The sequence below is a fragment of the Chelonoidis abingdonii genome, chromosome 2 (genome assembly GCF_003597395.2).
Source record: "Chelonoidis abingdonii isolate Lonesome George chromosome 2, CheloAbing_2.0, whole genome shotgun sequence".
NCBI lineage: Eukaryota > Metazoa > Chordata > Testudines > Testudinidae > Chelonoidis > Chelonoidis abingdonii.
In genome coordinates, this window is record NC_133770.1 from 101567974 (window position 1) to 101587468 (window position 19495).

Genomic DNA, 19495 nt, shown 5'->3' on the forward strand with positions numbered 1-19495 from the left:
GGACCCCCTGCTGCCGAATTGCTGCCCCCCCCAAATCCTGGCACCCTAGGCGACCGCCTAGGTCGCCTAAATGGAAGTGCTGGCCCTGGTTGTATCCATCTATCTACTACAAGTCTTTTAGGCACTGGAATAAGTAATTATTCTGCCTTTTCCCTTTTAGAAATACAGACACTAGCTTGGGAGGGGATGGTTAAAAATAGAGATTTCAATCATACTCCGAGATTTTTTTTAAAAAAAGCAGCATCTAAAAAGTGGTAACATAAGACCAGAGTCCTAAAATGTCACCAGTGCTGCATGTAAAGAAAGTGTCTATTTGACAGAAACTCACTCTTATTTTAAGATATGCACTCTGCAGGGCAGAAAGTGTCCTGCAAGACAGAGAATTTTCAATATTTTAAAAAAAGAGGAGCCTAAATTAGGCTCCTGAGTAAGTGGTCTGATTGACTTCATTGGGAATTTGTGGGCCATCACCACTTTTGACAAATAGCACATTTATTTAGAAACCGACAAGCAGTATTTTCAAAAGCACCTAAGTGCCTTAGGAGCATGTTGCAATTCCTTTCAATGCAACATATACTCCTCAATCACTTAGGTGTTTATGAAAATCTCACCTGGATTAGGTCTCAGGAGTACAAATTTAAAATTCTAGTTTTGAAGACATTGCCTCAAATGTGCAGAAGTGTACTATATTGTAAGGATATATGTTTTTAATAATATTATGGCATAAGGGAAATAAAGGGTATAATAAGACTGCCATTATAGACCATCATACTTCCTGTATGGACAGGAAGTTGCAGACTGCAACAGTGACAGTATTCAATAGAGCATTGTTCAATGTATGCAAATGTTAAAGCCATGAGACGTAATCTCAAGAAATTTAAATCTAACTGTAGCGGTGCGGCGTCACACCGGTGCAGTGCCTCCTGCTGGTTGTCCTGGGAATTAGCTTTTCCAGCTCCGGAGCACCCTCTGCTGGCTGATGTCCCACTTGCCACTGGCTCCCTGTGTCCCTCCTGGACCCCAGTGCCCTTTACCCAGGGGTTCTGCCCACCATAGCAACCCTCAGTCCAAGTCCTTCTTTCTCTACAGGCAGAGAGAGACTGTCTCTAGGCTTCTGGCCCACAGCCCTCTTATAAGGGCCAGCTGTGCCCTCATTAAGCCAGCCACAGCTGTGGTCAGCTACCCACAACTTCCCCAGCCATTCTTAATCCCTCTTACCCTGCTGCAGCCCTGGAGAGGGCTGCTTTTACCCTTTTAGGCCCGGAGCAGGGTGACCACCCACTACACTAACACTCCTTGTCCTGTAGTTGAAATATTGGAGGCTTGACTGGTTTTAGTTGCCCCTGTACACTAAAATATTTTAGCTGTAAAATGGAACTATCAGCAAGAGAAGTCAGAACTCCATCCTCATGGTGGCTGGTAGAGAGAGAAGAGCAGACACACAACCAGTCATAAAGGAACTTACTCTACAAGTTGTCCTCAACTGACAGTTTAATGAACTAGAAAGGCTATTGCAGTCTAGTTCCGTAAAAGGAGGGAGAGGAACCAAGACAAGTATCCACTGAGGATCTCCTGCATCCACATAGCCTCACATACCTGAGATACCTGTTGGACAGGTACAGAGCTTGCTTATACTTCGGGGCTTACTCTATTTGTCCTTACAGCCATGTATGCAAACCTCCAGACTTATGTAGCATTAGCTATTCTTTACAAACAGCTATCTTTATTGTCATTCACTCTGGCAGAGAAAACAGAATGGGTGCAGTTCATATTCATCAGGATCTTAGGGAACTAATAATCTTAGTTTAGAGTGAAACAAAGTAATTACACATTTAAAAAAGATATTCCTTTGTCCTACTTGGGGAGCTTATCAAAAAAAATAAAAAAATCATTTCAGTAAACCTTTAGCAGGCCACTATGGGTTTGTTTGGGTTAGTTCATCCTCCGCAGTCACTAGATGAACAGAGGCCAATTAATGTGTGTAGTTAGCCCACTTCTGTAAAATTGCCTGCCATCACAATAGCTCTTGATAATCTAACAGACATTTCTGGAAGGGTACAATACTACTTCTATTAGTCTTCAGCAGAAGACCAACATAACCTAAATCATCTTTTACCACACTTGTTAGAAAACCTGATCCCAACAAGATCTGAAAAACATTGTTTCAGAATAGAAAAATATATTAGTGGCATAAATACTATAGTTGTTAACATAGCAAATACTTTGGCTTCTGCTGAATAATTACATGGCATATAATCAACCTAGTATACACAATTGAGATTTCTGTGACAATTTGCCCTGTGAAGAATGGAATTATCTTGTCATAAAAATATTTAATTTACTTGACAAACAAATATTATATTAATATAGTAAGGACCCCTTAAATGAATACCTGTTAATGGAGGGTTTTATAAGAAGAGTTATTTAAGGCTTGGTTACACAGAACTATGATTTTTGCTATAAAACTGATGTACTGGGTTTGCTGGGCAGCATTCTGTGGTGAGGAAACACTGGATCCCCCTAAAGTTCAGATATATTCAAAGCTTAGACACACTAACCTAGTATCATTCCCTAGATCCAGCCTCTGCTGTAGTAGAGCTCTGCCATATGATCTGGCAGCAGCCATCTCTACAGGGAAGGTCCCACACTTTCCTCACACCCCAGGCAGCTGTTTTCAGCAGCCTTCCCATCATTATTTGACGGAAAGCTTCACAAAGTGCCATTCCCAAAAGCAGCAGTGGTATCTTTTCGAAAGCGTTAAAGAACAGAAGCACATCCAAGAAATCAAAAAGGACATGAAACACGGGCTTTCCCAGAAAGGCTGAGCTCTCTGGGACATCACTAGCAGAAAACCACAAATCAATGTTAGCGAATGGCCAGCACAGTTAGAGATTGAAGGAGCAACCAGGGAGGCATTAAGAATGTTCTTCCAAACCTAAATTACATTTCTATTTGAGTCCAGTTTATGAATGTATGAAAGTTTGTGGTGCCGTGTGATGATAGATTTAGGGCTGGTCTACACTAGAAAATTAGATCAAAAATCCACACCCCTGAGTGACGTACTTAAGCCGATCTAAGTCCTTGGGTAGATGGCACTAGGTGACCAGAATTCTTCCGTTGACCTAGTTACCGCCTCTTAAGAAGGAGGATTTACTACAGTGGCTTTTATAGGTACATATATGGAAAAAACCTGGCTCCATACTATTAGAGGGTCAAACAATTCTTCCTCTCAAAATTCAATGCGAGCTGTACACCCAAGGGAAGAACTATGTCCTAAATGCAAACTATTTTTACTTTTAAAAATATTTTTTTAACTAATTTTGATGACCCAGTTAAATTTCTCAGGATTCAGTTTTATCCTGTACCCAGTCATAGAATTTAAGATTTAGAAAAAGAAATACATGAGAATAGACAGGAGATATTTATAACCTTTTATGTGTGTTAAAACTGATAACAACTAATTTTCATCAGTTAACATAGGGGATAACTGTTCATGTCTCCTGACTACAAGCATTTTCAGCCTCTAACAGACACATGTAGCACTTAGTGAGCAAACAGAAACACATTTGTAGCTGAGCAAAACACTTCAGAGTAGGATGTAAACATGCATATTAACATATTTGTAATACTGAGGCAATGTTCCTGAACCTAATACATACATTGGCAGGGAATGCGCTTTGTCAACACTGTATGCATTTAGCATTAACACAACCTTGATGAACAGTAAAAACCAGGAAATGTAACAGGAATGCCAGATGTGGAAGCAACTGATGAGTTATTAGAAAGGAAAGTTTTCCAGTGGTAGCCTCTATGTAAAAATAAGCAGTTCTCAAGGGCTTTTTAAAAAAAGAAAGGATAGGGAAAACAAGCCTCTAAATTATCAAGTAAAAGAGATACTGGACCTATAAATGCATATATTTATAGTGTCTGATCACAGATTTGAACTAATGCCCATAGAAATCAATGGCAAACCTCTCCTGCTGATTTCAGTGGGGACTGGATTGGGCCTTCTAGTTTTAGGCATAAGTGTGGATCCTGTATTATTTTAGGAACACCCCGACAACTCCTTTACTTTCAAAAAGTTTTTCAAGTTGGTCTTTGTTTGAGGCACAACAGCAGTGCAAGCGGTTGTTTCATCTTTTAATATAATGTTTAAAAGATTTTAATAGAAACATTAGAAATACTACCCTTATATAAATCCATGGTACGCCCACATCTCAAATACTGTGTACAGATGTGGTCTCCTCACCTCAAAAAAGATATACTGGCATTTCAGAAAAGGGCAACTAAAATGATTAGGGGTTTGGAGAGGGTCCCATATGAGGAGAGATTACAGAGACTAGGACTTTTCAGCTTGGAAAAGAAGAGACTAAGGGAGGATATGATAGAGGCATATAAAATCATAAGTGATGTGGAGAAAGTGGATAAGGATAAGTTATTTACTTATTCTCATAATACAAGAACTAGGGGTCACCAAATGAAATTAATGGACAGCAGGTTTAAAACAAATAAAAGGAAGTTCTTCACACAACACACAGTCAACTTGTGGAACTCCTTACCTGAGGAGGTTGTGAAGGCTAGGACTATAACAGCATTTAAAAGAGAATGGATAAATTCATGGTGGTTAAGTTCATAAATGGCTATTAGCCAGGATGGGTAAGGAATGGTGTCCCTTGCCTCTGTTTGTCAGAGTATGGAGATGGTCGGCAGGAGAGAGATCACTTGATCATTATCTGTTAGATTCACTCCCTCTGAGGCACCTGGCATTGGCCACTGTTGGTAGACAGATACTGGGCTAGATGGACCTTTGGTCTGACCCGGTACAGATCTTCTTATGTTAATATAGCTGTTTACAAGGCAACAACATTGGTGAAAGCAGTATCACCACATGTCCTCTCCATGTATGGCATCTTTTCCTCTAGATATTTCAAACTATGCAGGCCAATGGAAAAGATAGCTTAGTCTTTTATTATGGGATCACACAATATGAAGTTAGTGCCATTTCATACACTTTAATAATCAGAGGGGCAGGAGTAGTGAAGGAAATATTAAATTCCTGTCCACCTCAGATATTATATACAGCAAATCCTAATTAAAAGGGGAAGTGAGAGATAGTATTCCAAAAAATTATGTGACAGTTGCAGGGTAGTTGTCCAATTTTAAAGATACTGAATGCTTAAATGGGGGGGCGGGCAGGTTTTACATTAAAAAAATTTCAAGGTTGAATGATTTTAGGCAGCCTTCTTCTCTACTGAAATAGCAAAACCAAGACTGTAGCATAGAAAAACAGCTCTGGTTGACCTTTTTATTCAGTAATAAATGTTTGTTCTCTTCTGTTCCCAAAACAAAGCGCTCCTAACTCATCATCTGTGCTTCATATTTGTAATTATCCAGTACGCAATTAATATCCTGTTAAACTTCACAATCAAGTGGCTTTGTTCTCACACCTCTTCATCCATTACTATATGTCACATCTAGAGAAGATAAACCAAGATAAATTGTTTTATGAACTTATTTAAATTAGGGAACACTGATTTAAATTAAAGTGATTTAAATCACTGATTTTAATAATGATTTACATCAGTATGCAGGAAGTCTTGATGTAAATACTTGATTTAGTCTTTGGAAAAAACAAATGTACAAATGTCAAAGAAATTTTATTTTCATTTGTTGGTAAATATTAAAACATGTTGATTTATAATTACATACAGTCCTTATACTAAAGGTGATGCTTTTTGCTAACCAGGAAGATATTGTGGACCACAATAAGCAATTTATATAGCTTAGCATACATTAATTCAAATTTTTTTTTTGTAAATATTATATTAGAAAATGGTGGCTCATTTCTTATTTACTAGATAAAGTTTAATGCAAATCACGAATAAAAATTATTTGGATAGAAAATGGAATTCAGTTAAAATGTACAAAATACAGCATTTTTTTCATTAGTTACATAAAGCTACCTTATATGTGCTGTGTACATAAGAAAAGTGTAACAAAAGACATTTGTATTCAAAACTGATTTATTAAACAAAGGAAGCATCACTGGTAATTAGTGAACTGAACTGATCACCATGTCCTTCAAAATTTTAAGAACTAGTAGATCTCATCTTCTCACACCTCATTTTTATTCATAGGCTGGAAGAGGAAAACAAGTGTTATTGTTTTTTCAACTCCCAATCAGTTTCTCAATTTTGAATGAACTAATCATTGAGCTGATTGAACAGAAATAAAGAAGATATTCTCTCTGCACCTGCGTAAGAGGCTACTGCTGTCAAAAGCTGGTTTAGCGTTTCAAACTGATTCTTGGTATATGTGGCCAGCGACTTCCACCAGCTCAGTGGTTTGATGTTCTTTAAAAATGTTTACTGCTTGAATTTTTAAGTTTAATTTAAATTTTAATATATTATAGTAAGTTTAGGCTTTCATATAGGTTGTCAAAATTAAATTTGAAGTGAATATATTACGAAAGAAAAAATATAATTTAAATTAAAGTTTGTTTTAATAAACTGCAACTTGATTTAAAAAAAATTATTTTTTTCCCCACTCTGTTTTAAATGACTGCCCTGTAACACATGACATACCATTGCTGAGCCTGCTAAGGGAGAAAGGAAGGTGTTGCTGTATAATCCTCACATAATATTGCTTGCCTAGGAATATGACAACAAATCAACGTAAGGATTCTGAAGGAGCTTATCTGTTCCATTTAAAACTCTTTGACTTTCTGAATATACCCAGGGATGCCGTATTTCCTATAATATTAATGTCATAATGAAGAAAATTGACCTGATTCTCTTCTTCTTTAAATCTAGGAAATAAGGAGTAAACTCACTGAGGTCAGTGGACTTAGTATGAAAATAGTGTGATGGGAAAAACAGGCCCATAACTGTCTCTCGCTCCTTGACAAAACTGCTTCCAGAGCAATATATTTTATATCATACTTAACTTCATACGTGGGCTTCAATACTTCCTCTTAACCAGTGACAATTACTTAAAAATGAGTGTATTTTATGACATGATTAATTTCACATTTAAGCTTTAACAACTAACTCCTCTTATTCAGACACTTCAAAAGTAATGCATTTATCTCAGTCAATCAATCAATGCTGCTTTCAAAAGTAGGGTCTGACACACTGACATTTTATGCATAAGTGAAAATTAAATGAACTATAAAACCAGAGAGAAATGTAGCCTTAGTTTTACAAATATGAACAAATTTGCTTGCTGGTGTAAATTAGCAAAATGACACAGTTTGTTTCGGACCAGTAACTTCAAATATTTGAAAACAACTTGCCCTTTATTTAGCAAGTCATATCAAGAGCATATGATATATAAATTAAGTATCATACAAACTTTTCCACCATTTAGAGTCTGATAAGCACATGGGGTGGGATCTTCCAAAGCACTCAGGTGATGGCCTAACTTTGCTCCACATGAACCCATACAGTTGTCCAAAGGCATGTCTACCTTCTAAACGAGCACAGCGGCACCTGTGTAGTGCTTCAGCGAAAACACAACTATGCCAAGGGGACAGCTCCCCTTGCCCCCCCCCCCATCAGCATAGTTAATTCACCTCCACGAGAGGCGATAACTATGTTGACACTAGCAACCCTCTCATCAACATAGCGCTGTCTACACCAAGGGTTTTAGGGCTGGTAAAACTGTGTCGCTCAGGCGTGTAGATTTTTCACAATTTTATCCATCTATGCAGAGCAACAAAAGTTGCTCCGTTTTCCCATTTGCAATCATTCACTCAGTTTCCTAATAATATAAATGTTTCATTTAACAATTTATCTACATGCCTTCTTGATATCTTGTTTATCCCTGTCTCTTATTCCATGCTGTAGAAGCCGAGCTCAAAGGAAGGGGAAAGTTAAAGATCAATTATTTTTGTAGCAGTTGTCTTCCCATTTAAAATGTCCAAAAAACCACCTCAAATCAAAGTAAATGAAAAAATGGGGGGTGGGGGCAGTGGAGCGCATATAGGCAGGGCCCTACGAAATTCATGGCAATGAAAAAAAGTGTCACGGACTGAAATGTGATCTTTTGTATGCTTCTACCCTGTACTATAGTCTCCCCTGTGAAATCCCTAGTATTTCTCAAACTGGGGGTCCTGACCAAACAGGAGTTGCAGGGAGGGGACAAGGTTATTGGGGGGGGGTGCTGTAATATTGCTACCTTTACTTTTGTGCTTCCTTCAGTGGAAACAGGAGAGTGGTGGCTGGAGAGCAGCAGCCTGCCAGCAGCATCAGAGAAGTAAGGGTGGCAATACCATACCACGCCACCCTTACTTTGGCCACCCAGCTCTGACGGCAGCAGCACAGGAGAGTGGTGGCTGCTGACTGAGGGCCCAGCTCTGCATGCAGCAGCAGAGCAGTAAGTGTGCAATACCATACCATGCCATCCTTACTTCTGCCCTGCCACTGGTGGGGGCTCTGCCTTCAGAGCTGGGCTCCTGGCCAGCAGCCACCACTCTCCAGCTGCCCAGCTCTGAAGGCAGCACCGTTGCCAGCACCAGTGCAGAAATAAGGGTAGCAGTACTGCAATCCCCTTCACCCCCAATAGGTTGTGAGGGGTCACAAGCTCCTTTTTGGGTCAGGAACCCTACAATTACAACACCGTGACATTTCAGATTTAAATAGCTGAAATAATGAAATTTACGATTTTCAGAATCCTATGACCGTGAAATTGGCCAAAATGAACTGTGAATTTGGTAGGGCCCTATATATAGGGGAGCAGAACCTTAGCTAGTATAACTCAGCCTAGCTTCACTGAAATCAGATCCATGTAGCTCCACTGATTTAAAAAGGAAACTATCATTTTACACCAGCTGAGGACCTGTCCCAACGTATCTGGGTAGGCATCATCTGTTTTTATGTGATTCATAGGTGTACTGTAAACAAAATGAGATGATTATAGGAACTGAGCAAACTACTGCTAGTCCTTTACTAGCCCAAATGTTGTAGTAGGAGACAAGAGTAAGGAGTACTAGTCAAACCCTACTGTTTTGCCCCCAACAGAAAAAATTCATACATTTACTTCCACATTTACATCTGAACTTCAGACCAAATTATTTCAGGGTTTGTTTGTTTGTTTTTATTAAAGTTTCGTTCCCTCAGCCAAGCACACCCTCACAGGATCTCAAGTCGAACGGTGTCTTTTCTGGCTCAGGCACCACCACCAATAGCACAGATTCTTCAGGTTAGATTATGCCCTCAGTTACAGTCATCCAATCACATTGAACTACTTGCTAGCTTCACATCACAAAGACAAAGTTATAGGCTTACAGACACTTTTCGGAGTTGAATGGTACATAGGACCAAATTCAGAGTGGACTAAGTCACAGAATCACAGAAATGTAGGGCTTGAAGGGACCTTGAGAGGTCGTCAGGTCCAGCCACCCCTGTGATGACACAGGACGTAATACACTTAGACCATGCCTGACAAGTGTTTGTCCAACCTGCTCTTAAAAATCTCCAATGACAGGGAGTTCACAACCTTCCTTAGAAGCCTATTCCAGAGCTTAACTACCCTTATAGATAGAAAGTTTTTCCTAATATCTAACCTAAATCTCCTCTGCTGCAGATTAAGTCCACTACTTCTGGTCCTATATTCTGTGAACATGGAAAACAATTGATCAGTCCTCTTGATAACTTCCCTTAATACATCCTCCCCCACACCCTCTCTTCTCTTCTGACTACTAAACACGCCTAGGTTTTTTTAAACCTTTTATCGCTCTCCTGTGGACTCTCTCCAATTTATCCACATCTTTCCAATTCTGGGTGCCATACTTTAGGACACAGTAGTCCACCTGAGGCCTCCTCACTACAGAGTAGAACAGGACAATTACCTCCCATGTCTTACATATGACACACCTGTGAATACACCCCAGAATATTAGTCTTTTTTGCAACTGCATCACGCTGTTTAGCTCATTCAATTTGTGATCTACTAACCCACAAATTGTTTTCAGCATGACCACCACCTGATCAGTTATTCCCCACTTTGTAGTTGTACAATTGATTTTTCCTTCCTTAGTGAAGTAATTTACACTTCTTATTGGATTTCATCTTCTTGATTTCAGACTATCCTCCAGTTTGTCAAGGGTGTTTTGAATTCTAATCCTGTCCTCTCAAGTGCTTGCAACCCCTCCCAGTTTGATGCCATCCACAAATTTTAGTCTCCAAGCCATTATCGAAAATATTGACTAGTACCAGACCCAGGATTGGGCTCTGTGGGATCCCACTAGATACATCCTCCCAGTTTCACAGCAAACCATTGATAACTACTCTGAGTACAGTATTTCAAACAGATGTGCACACACTTTATAGAAATTTAACCAAGACCACATTTTCCTAGTTTGCTTAGGAGAATGTCATATTGGTTTGTGTCAAAAACTTTACTCAAATCAAGATAGATCATATCTACTACTCCCCCCATCCAGTAGGTCAGCAACTCTGTCACAGATTGTCAACAAACCAACCATGCTAAACCAACCTATGTTGGCTATTCCTTATAAAACTTAATATCCTTTAAGTGCTTAAAACATTCCTTTTATCATAATATTGTAACAGGAAAAGGAACTGGCATAAAAAGGTGCAACATCCCCTGATATAGCATACACCTTCTAACACTCTCCTACTAGTTCTTCCTCACCAACCCCACCACTACATTACAGCAGTCCCTTGTTTGAACCCATCGGCATGTAAGCTATACCCACTTACCAAATGTGTAATTTATAAAACAATATACAACCAACTATTAAGTCAAATATTCTCTGTGGTAACACTCTTCAAGTCTGATCTCCCACTACACTTTGAAACTTAGGCAGAATGAGTCAGATAAACACTAATAATTAGCACAAACAACATTTTTTAAAACTTCACTTTGCAAACATTAACCAATTAAGCATGAGCTCTTAGGAATTAATTTAGTTGCTGAATCTGGATCAGATTCACAAATTGTTAGAAGATGAAAACTCTAGGTCTTAGGTACACAACACATGAAAACTCACGATCAGATGGGAGCTCTTTGATCAGAAGGCAATGCCAACAAAGCACCTTATATCCATTGTGCCTTAAGCAAGAACTCATGTTGGGCCTGGAGTGGTAGCATATTATAGTTGAACTAGCAGACGAGAATTGGGCCATTAGCTATTTTCTATTTCAGTCTCAGTAGGAGTGTCCTTGTGTACGTTCTCCTATACAGCTGAAACCCAAAGAAGAAATATCAGATCTGTGAGTTTCTGAGGCTAAGTTACTCACCTCATACGGAACTCAGTTATTTAGCATGTCTGTAACTAGTGCCTGCGGTGCTTATAAGCAGAGCTCTGCAAATTCACAGAAGTTACTCCAAAAGGTCAGTTTTCTTAGGCCTGAGGGTAAGACTCAGCACACAAAGTCCCAGACAAACAGACTGCTAAAGTGTTATGTGCAGTCCAATAAAACATTCTCACTAATGTACAGTAGCTTAAGAATAGTGATTCTAAACATGATGTGGTGACTCTAAATAGCCAAGGCAAAGACCTAAAAAAAAGAGAAAGTGTTAATATTAACTGTGTTGGTGGAAAATGTGCTGGCTGCATTAGCTACAAATTAACATATGCAGGGATCTGTCCAGAAGTCCCACTGAAGTCTGTATTAATCAATGCAGGACTCACGGTTTTAATATGCGATCGAGACAGTAGCAGTAAAAGAGTCTTTACATACTGTTTGTTGCTTGAAGGATAAAATCATAAACCATGAAAAATGACATTTCTGAAAATATCTGTAGAGCTTATGTGGGTGCCTTTCAAACTCAGACTTTCAGAAAGTTCGCAGTAGTTTCTTGCCAAGAAAATCTCTACACATCTCTACCATATTGAGGTGATGCTGCAAATTCCCAACTAAAAGCCAACTGTATCAAAGTCGCTTTGTTTTTTCTACACATTAGTACTTATTAAATTGTATTGAGCTACTCCCATATAACACAAGGCCTGGTCAAATCCATCAGAAGCCAAGAGGAATTGAGGATGACCAATAGGTGGTAAGGATTTCTCACTAATGAGCTAGGACCCATGATGCTTTAACAAAAACCAGTGCAAATACATTAAAGGGATTGAATTTACCTTGACCTTGTAGTATTCCTTGACTTCAAGCAAAATGGAATCAAAGTCACCGCTGATGTAATCAGGAAAGAAGCTGAAAGAAAAGCAATGAACAGTAAAATGAAAAATTAAGGCATCTTATTTTCTTAAATTAAAAAAAAAATGAGAGGATATTCCTCCCTCAAAGGAAAAGAAACAAGATTATGAAGTAGTCTACATCCAAAATTAATATTAAGTAAGCCCCTATCTTAATATGCTACAGGTCTAAAACTGGTGTTCTCTCTTTTCTAAGGGGCAAATACTACACCTTTACATAGTCACATGCAACTCCCCGATAGAGTTCAACAGGAGCTGTGCATGCATATTTTAAGAAAGATTAGCTCTAAATATTTTTTTTGTTTAATTTAAATACATTGCCATCAACAAAACAGCTTAAAAGCCAATTCATTATACCATACCATCTAGTCTCTTAGAATCTTGTTCCTTTGCTAACACCAATAATAGTTTCAGGGTGTCAGACATTTAGCAGAATTTGTTCTTTTATCCAAGGGTTGCAAGACATTATAAGCAAGCGGAATCCAACATAATATCTCTGCTTGCAGTGGCTTGAAAGAATAATGGATTACTTGATGGGAGAGGGAAACCACAAAAGGCCTAAGCGTGAGCTTCTATGTTGGCAAGCAGCACATAGAAAGTTAGTTTTAAATCTCCCCCAAGGGATCTGAATTAGCCCTCTGCACCTTCGGATGTCATGAAGGCTTTAGAGCTTTTGTGGGCTGGCAGCCACTAAAGATAATTTGTTGCCCAGTTTAGCACTCAGCAATCTGTTCCATACATTGCACCCACACACAAAAAATAGCTAATCAAATAAAAGTTACATGAAAATCCATTTAATTTGGCTTTCATTTTCCTAGTGATTTAGTATACTAGAAACGTGCTGAAGAAAGACAGTTTGGTTAATCTTCTTCCTGCTGTGGTGTGCTGGGATGCATCGTATGAGATGCTGGGTTTATTTTCTCTCTAAATACCTATGGAGAAGAGGACTCTCTGTATTAGTATTGGCAACTGATCATTTGGTTTTTCAGGTGGTTTGTTTTTTAAGTTATTACTAATTTTCTATTTTATTATGGTTCCCTATTGTCCCCCCCCATTTTTTTTTAAACTTGCCAGTGTTAAGTACTCCCAAAATTATCAGTGCCTGAGGTTTTGGAAAAATTATCTCCTTAAAAAAAATGAATGTCTAAGTTCCATAAGAATTTAATTTAAATTAAATTCTTAAAAGCATCTCTTCTAAAGTCTCACTGTCTTTGCTGTAAACAACAGAGGAATAGAGATTTTAGGGTATTTATTTTACCTTAAATGGGTTGGTTTCTCCCAGTATAGCTTTTAAGTGCATCAAACAGATTTGTAAACTCCATTATTATTTTCAAATATATAATGAAACTTTAACTGTGCTATACAAAGTATCATTTAAGGGTTTTGAAGAAAATAGTTTTCCCTCTTAATGAAATCTTGTAAATTTAAATTTAGATACAATAGCAAGAGAGATGAAAAGGCAAGATAGCATTATGAAAGTGCTGGTTCCTGTTCCACAGATAACTTCAAAACTAACTTCAGCCTTAAGTAGGGATTGGGCCATTCTGTAACTTTCTCTTGAGGTCAGCATGATTTTTCAAAGAATTTACAAGTAAATTCACTCACTGGCTTATAACTTAAAAAATTTAATTAATTTTAAAGACATCCTTAAAGAAATTTAGCACCACATCAGGAAAATTTTCTCCCACTTGATCTTAACAGAACACCACATCTTCTTTAAAGTTCCCACATGATTAAAGCTCATAAAAATCTTCTGCACTAGTTTTATTAGATTTTTTTTTTAAAGACTTAATAGTTATTGGCCATCACTGTTCTTAATAACTGAAAGTTGTTTTTCAGCAGGTGCTGAAAGTGATAGCATTCAGCATAGAACTACCCTCTTTCAAAACAGCCACCAGTATTCCCAACAAAAGCAAATCCAACCTGTTCTCAGGGAAATTAGCAATCCCCTACACTGTCTGAGTTTTACCAAAGACTCTTGTATACTTGAGCAGGACGCACCATATTTTAGGTAATGCTCCTGCGTACCAACTGCAGTCAATCATAAAACTCTCTACACCTGATCCTCTCATTCTCAACAGTATAGCTTTACTGACGTCAACACAAGTGTAAGTGAGAAAAGAATCAGGATCATTCACTTCAGTGGAAATAGAACTGGACTCCTGGTTTGTTCTATTCAGATAAAGAACACCTGTTCAATAAAGCTGATAGCAATTTAGTTTGCTACTGAGTCTAGGTATACTAATCAGAAGATCTCAGAAGCCTGTGAAACTTCAAAAGTCAATTCCTATCCTTCGTTCTTTTCCCTGCTTTCCTACTTGCTAATGCAGGGAGACTATTAAAACTAAGTTTACTCTAGATGTGAAAAATGGTCCCCCACAAATCAATTCCTGCCTTTCACCCCACCCAAGAAGGAAAAACAGTTGTTATGAAGAGCATCATATGATATCTCACATTTACTTCTATGGCCTTCCATAGATCATTAGCTGTTTTATAATTAATCTTGCTCAAACAGCACACACAATCCAGAGGTTTTAATGTGGGAAAAACTGTCATTTATGATCACCTACTTTCTCATGCTTTCATTCCTTACACTAATTACTAGCTGCAGTGTTTTTGTAGCCATTAAACATTTCATAACATTGAAACATAGATGTTTCAAAAGACATATTGAGGGGCTAGGAGCAGAACTACTAGAGAAAGCGAAACAAAACACATCCTCTTCAGGTAGCAATTTACCCCAGAGAGTCTGGCTTATCCCAAATTGATACTAAGAAACTGTTGCTAGTTGAATTTCCATCCATGGAATTTTACAAACCGTAAACTCCAGAAACAAGTACAAACCAAAACAAGTAGCTTTGCTGTGTCCCTAGAACACACTGCTTTCGCTTCTGATCAATACAACTGCTACATAGTTCTCTCTCCTTTAGCCAAAATACATCTTTTTAAAATATTGACTTCAAATGGATTCAGCTTCACCTAATCATCTCAAAGATAGGCATACCTTCCTGAGAGGCCTGTGAACTCTGGCTGAAAATTAACCCCCCAAACCCCAGGCCACTGCCACCCCTAGAAACACCACTGGGGGCTGGAACAGAGCACAGCTTCAGAATCCCCCACAGGGGGCACCGAACAGCCTGAGTGCCCAACTACAAGGTTTATTGTAACTTCTCCTTTCTTCTCTTCCCCCAAAACATACGAAAACAAACAAAAGAGGAAAATCTTTGAAAGGGTACAGCATTCCTGAAAGATGCAAAAGACACACACCATGGGGTAGATTCAAAAAGTAACTTAAATGAGTATCACCATGATGATCTTTTAAGTGCCTGGAAAAGCACTGGGATTCACAAAACCAGGGTTAAGCATCTAGGCTTTCTACACAATGAATGGGGAGAGACAGGCATCTCAGAATGAGATTCACAAAAAACCAGGTGGCTCCTTGCCTAAGGTAGCCCAGGAGAGCTGCTAAACCCTGCTGCCTCCCTCAGAGATAGGCATCTAAATCTGTCCTGCAGGGGTGCAACTCTCTCTGCCTGGGAGTCTCAGCTGTAAACCCTGTTCTCTGTGACAGTCTGTACCTCAAAGCAGCACCCTGGAACCCCCATATTCACCACTGTCATATAATTATGATATCTTTTGTACAAAGTATGCCTTGTGAGGTATTGTTTTAAATGTCTTGATCTGTTGAACATTAATATCCCGTTGGATTGTATGTACTATAGTTATATGTGAAGTTATGAAGTATTGCTGTATGTGTTACTGCAAAATGTTGTGAGGTTGGGAACACCCAGGGCCAGCTTTTCAGTTACAACAAAGGACTAGCCATCACTGGCCAGAAGCTCATTAATAGGTCATCAACACACGAGGCTCCTTAGAGAAGCCACATATGCAATAAAAACTGTTTGACCAATGGAACCTGCCTGGGTCCCACATCACAAAAAGGATCTTTATAACAGCTGGAAGAAAGTATAAAAGAGGGAGAATTATATCATCATGTGGCTTCTCTCCCCCACTCCATCTCAACACCTGGAGAACCATCTGGAGGAAAAAGATTTGAACAGTGAAAGAATGATCCCAGGCTGGAAAGGGAGTCCAGTATGTGTACTGAGGAATTGTAAGCTGTATATGCACTTTTCTTTCTCTCTGAAGGCTATGAACAGCTATAATTGCCAGCAGTTGCAAATTATGACACAGCTCTCTAAAAGCATGCACATTTATTCTTAAGGTGAAAGTATTACAGAGAGAACATATTTAAATAATAAACAAACCTACATGCATGCTAAAAAGCTTTCCAGAGCTTTTCACCCGAACTCCAGCCTTGGGGTCTTATAGGTGTCAGTTCTTCAAAATCCACAAGTGGTTTTCCCTGTAGTTACAAATTTGTAACTATCTCAGATTCAGAACAAAAACACCTAGGAATAGTTCAGTCTTTCCTTTATACAGTTTGGCCATTTAATGTTGGCCTCAGGGAACAGATGATTAGAAGACAAGGCCCACCCCTCAGTACGTAGCTTTAAAAAAGCTAGTGAGCATCATGTTGCGTCTGAAGTGTTTGCAGAACTGGGACTGGGCCTTTCCTAACTCACTTTCAAACTTTAACTTAAAGAGTAAAATGCCTTTTTATACAATAAAAAAATCACTTTAGAAGTCATTTTATAATAAAATATAGTGTGGTTTTCTTAAATAAATTACTCTGGCATAACTACTCAGTTGTATCATTAATTCAAAGTTACAATTTCCTACTATTGATTTTCCTTGTGATGTAGCTCCTTTAGCATATAATGGTGTGCAATGAATCTTTTTAAAATAAATGTTAACACTGGAGACATGAAGATTTGTAGACAGAGTACAGTACAGTTTGCTTTCAATTACAATACAACAAACATCTTCAGGCAGCCAGCCTGTCTAGAAGTCCATATTTCCACTTAACCCTAAAGTGGGCTCTTTGGCTGCTCTGTTGTGAGTTTTACCCTAAGGGAATGAGGGTTAGTTTTTACCAGGGGTGTTCTGTGAACTTAGCACTTAGAGAAGGATGCAGTAGGATAGCTGTGGGGACTGACATGTCCTGTTCATTTTAAGAACAGGTACAGCAGGAGATTTGATTTTCTGTTTTTTGTTTTACATTCAGTTCCCACGCCTAATCAATCTATCAATTCTCTACTGAGATTATGCACAAGATTGTCTGAGACATGGAAACTGGTCACTAAGACAACTAACTACAGTAATATTGTTACATTGCTGATCAGTTAGAAAACATGCTCATTTAAAGTTGTGCAATGCTCCCTTATAACGTTGTTTGGCAGCCACTGGCTTTGTCCACTGCTTGCAGAAAGAGCAGCCCATTGCAGCTAGCTGGTGGGGTCCTGGAACCAGAGTGGGCCAGCAGCCCCCATATCTGCTACCCTAAGTTCCCTCTGCAGCAGCCACCCAGCAGGCTATCAATTGATGGGCAGTTCAGCTGTCCCTCCTCCCATTGTCGTGTGCAACTCCTGTCCTCTGCCTTGGAGCTGCTCCCAGGAACCTCCTGCTTGCTGTGCAGGGAGTGGGGGAGGGGAAGAGGTCAGGGTGTCCCCTGCTCCTGTACCCCATCTCCACAGAGCTGCAGGGGACACAGCAGGGCTCGGGATGGAGGGAGCTTGCTGGCAACAGGTGCTGTCTCAACTTGCTGATCTACTTAAAAAGGCAATGTACTTAGAGTGGGGTTAGCGTACTTAAAGGGGCAATGTGCGTCTTTCTCACAGACACGGTGTGTGTCTCTGTCTTTCCCTTACTCTCTGACACACGCACACATGGTGTGTGTCTCTGTCTCTCTCTGCCATGCTGTGTCTCCTCTCTCCATTCATGCTGCCTGTAGAGTGTGAGGCTACGTTAACAATAATGTGTTAACCCTTGAGGGCTCAGCTAAGTGCTAGTTCATCATTTAGCAGCAAAACATTCCCTGGGACATATCCCTTCCTCTTCCACGCTCTTAACTTCACCACCTCAACCAAGCTTCACAATCATCACTGCTGTGTACAGTATTAAATTGTTTATTTAAAACTTATACTGTGTGTGTGTTTGAACATTACACACACACACACACGTTTTAAATAAACAATTGAGATATATATATATAGTCTTTTGTCTGGCGAAAAAAATTTCCCTGGAACCTAACCCCCCATTATTTACATTAATTCTTATGAGGAAATTGGATTTGTTTAACTTTATTTCACTTGAAGCTGCATTTTTCACAACGTTAAGCAAGGAGTTACTGTAATTTCAAACATATCAAAAAAGCTACTAGATGACAGCAACTTGCAGTCACAGCACCTTCATCTGTATTTGAACTAGTCACCCAAGGTTAACAGACTCCATATGCTATAAATGTACTGTTACGTCCTGCAGAGCAGTGGCTCTCAACCTTTCCAGACTACTGTGCCCCTTTCAGGAGTCTGATTTGTCTTGCTTAACCTCAAGTTTGAACTCAGTTAAAAACTACTGGCTTATAAAATCAGACATAAAAATACAAAAGTGTCACAGCACACTATTACTGAACAATTGCTTTCTTTCTCATTTTTATCATATAATTATAAAATAAATCAATTGGAATATAAATATTGTACTTACATTTCAGTGTTTAGTATATAGAGCAGTATAAACAAGTCATTGTCTGTATGAAATTGTAGTTTGGACTGACTTTGCTAGTGCTTTTTCTGTAGCCTGTTGTAAAACTGGGACAATATCTAGATGAGTTGATGTACCCGCTGGAAGACCTCTGAGTTCCCGCCAGGGTACACATACCCCTGGTTGAGAATCACTGCTGCAGAGAATAGTTTTTTAGCAACATTACAAGCATGAGTTCTCACGATTTTTCCATAGTGTGAACCACATCTTAAAATATAGATTATGGACACTTCCACTTCTGTTCATGATCCCATAGTCTACTTCCACTTTCACTTGCAATCACAAAACTTCCCTGATTATTATTTGTATTGCAATAGCACATGGGAGCCCTCATCATGGACCAGGACCCAAACAGAACCAAAAGATGATCCCTGCCTCAAAGAGTTTACTAATTCTTAATGACAGCAACAGTAACACCTTACATACAAAAGCAATATTTGGAAATTATACAGTGTATTTTTAGCTTCTTGTAGTGAGATTTAGCAGTCAGAAATGTGAGAGAGAACCAGCACACTGGCCACAATTCAAGCAAATCACTTCAGCATATACATAACTGCTTTGCTGAATCAGGACGCATATGACCGGCCAGTCTGCTGTGGACTACCCAAAAGTGCTGCATAGACCATAATGTTAAGCTGTTTCCTAATATTTG

The 19495-nt window shown here is 39.0% G+C and overlaps 1 protein-coding gene across 4 annotated transcripts in view; it reads right to left on the bottom strand.

Annotated features, from left to right (window-relative positions):
* Positions 1-19495, bottom strand: part of TPK1 (thiamin pyrophosphokinase 1) — a 512817-nt gene that overhangs the window by 242234 nt on the left and 251088 nt on the right. For all 4 annotated transcript variants that reach the window (XM_075062600.1, XM_075062601.1, XM_075062602.1 and 1 more), the window contains one exon: positions 12106-12178. In XM_075062600.1, coding sequence (XP_074918701.1) covers positions 12106-12178 — 73 coding nt within the window. The remainder of the gene's footprint in view (positions 1-12105; positions 12179-19495) is intronic.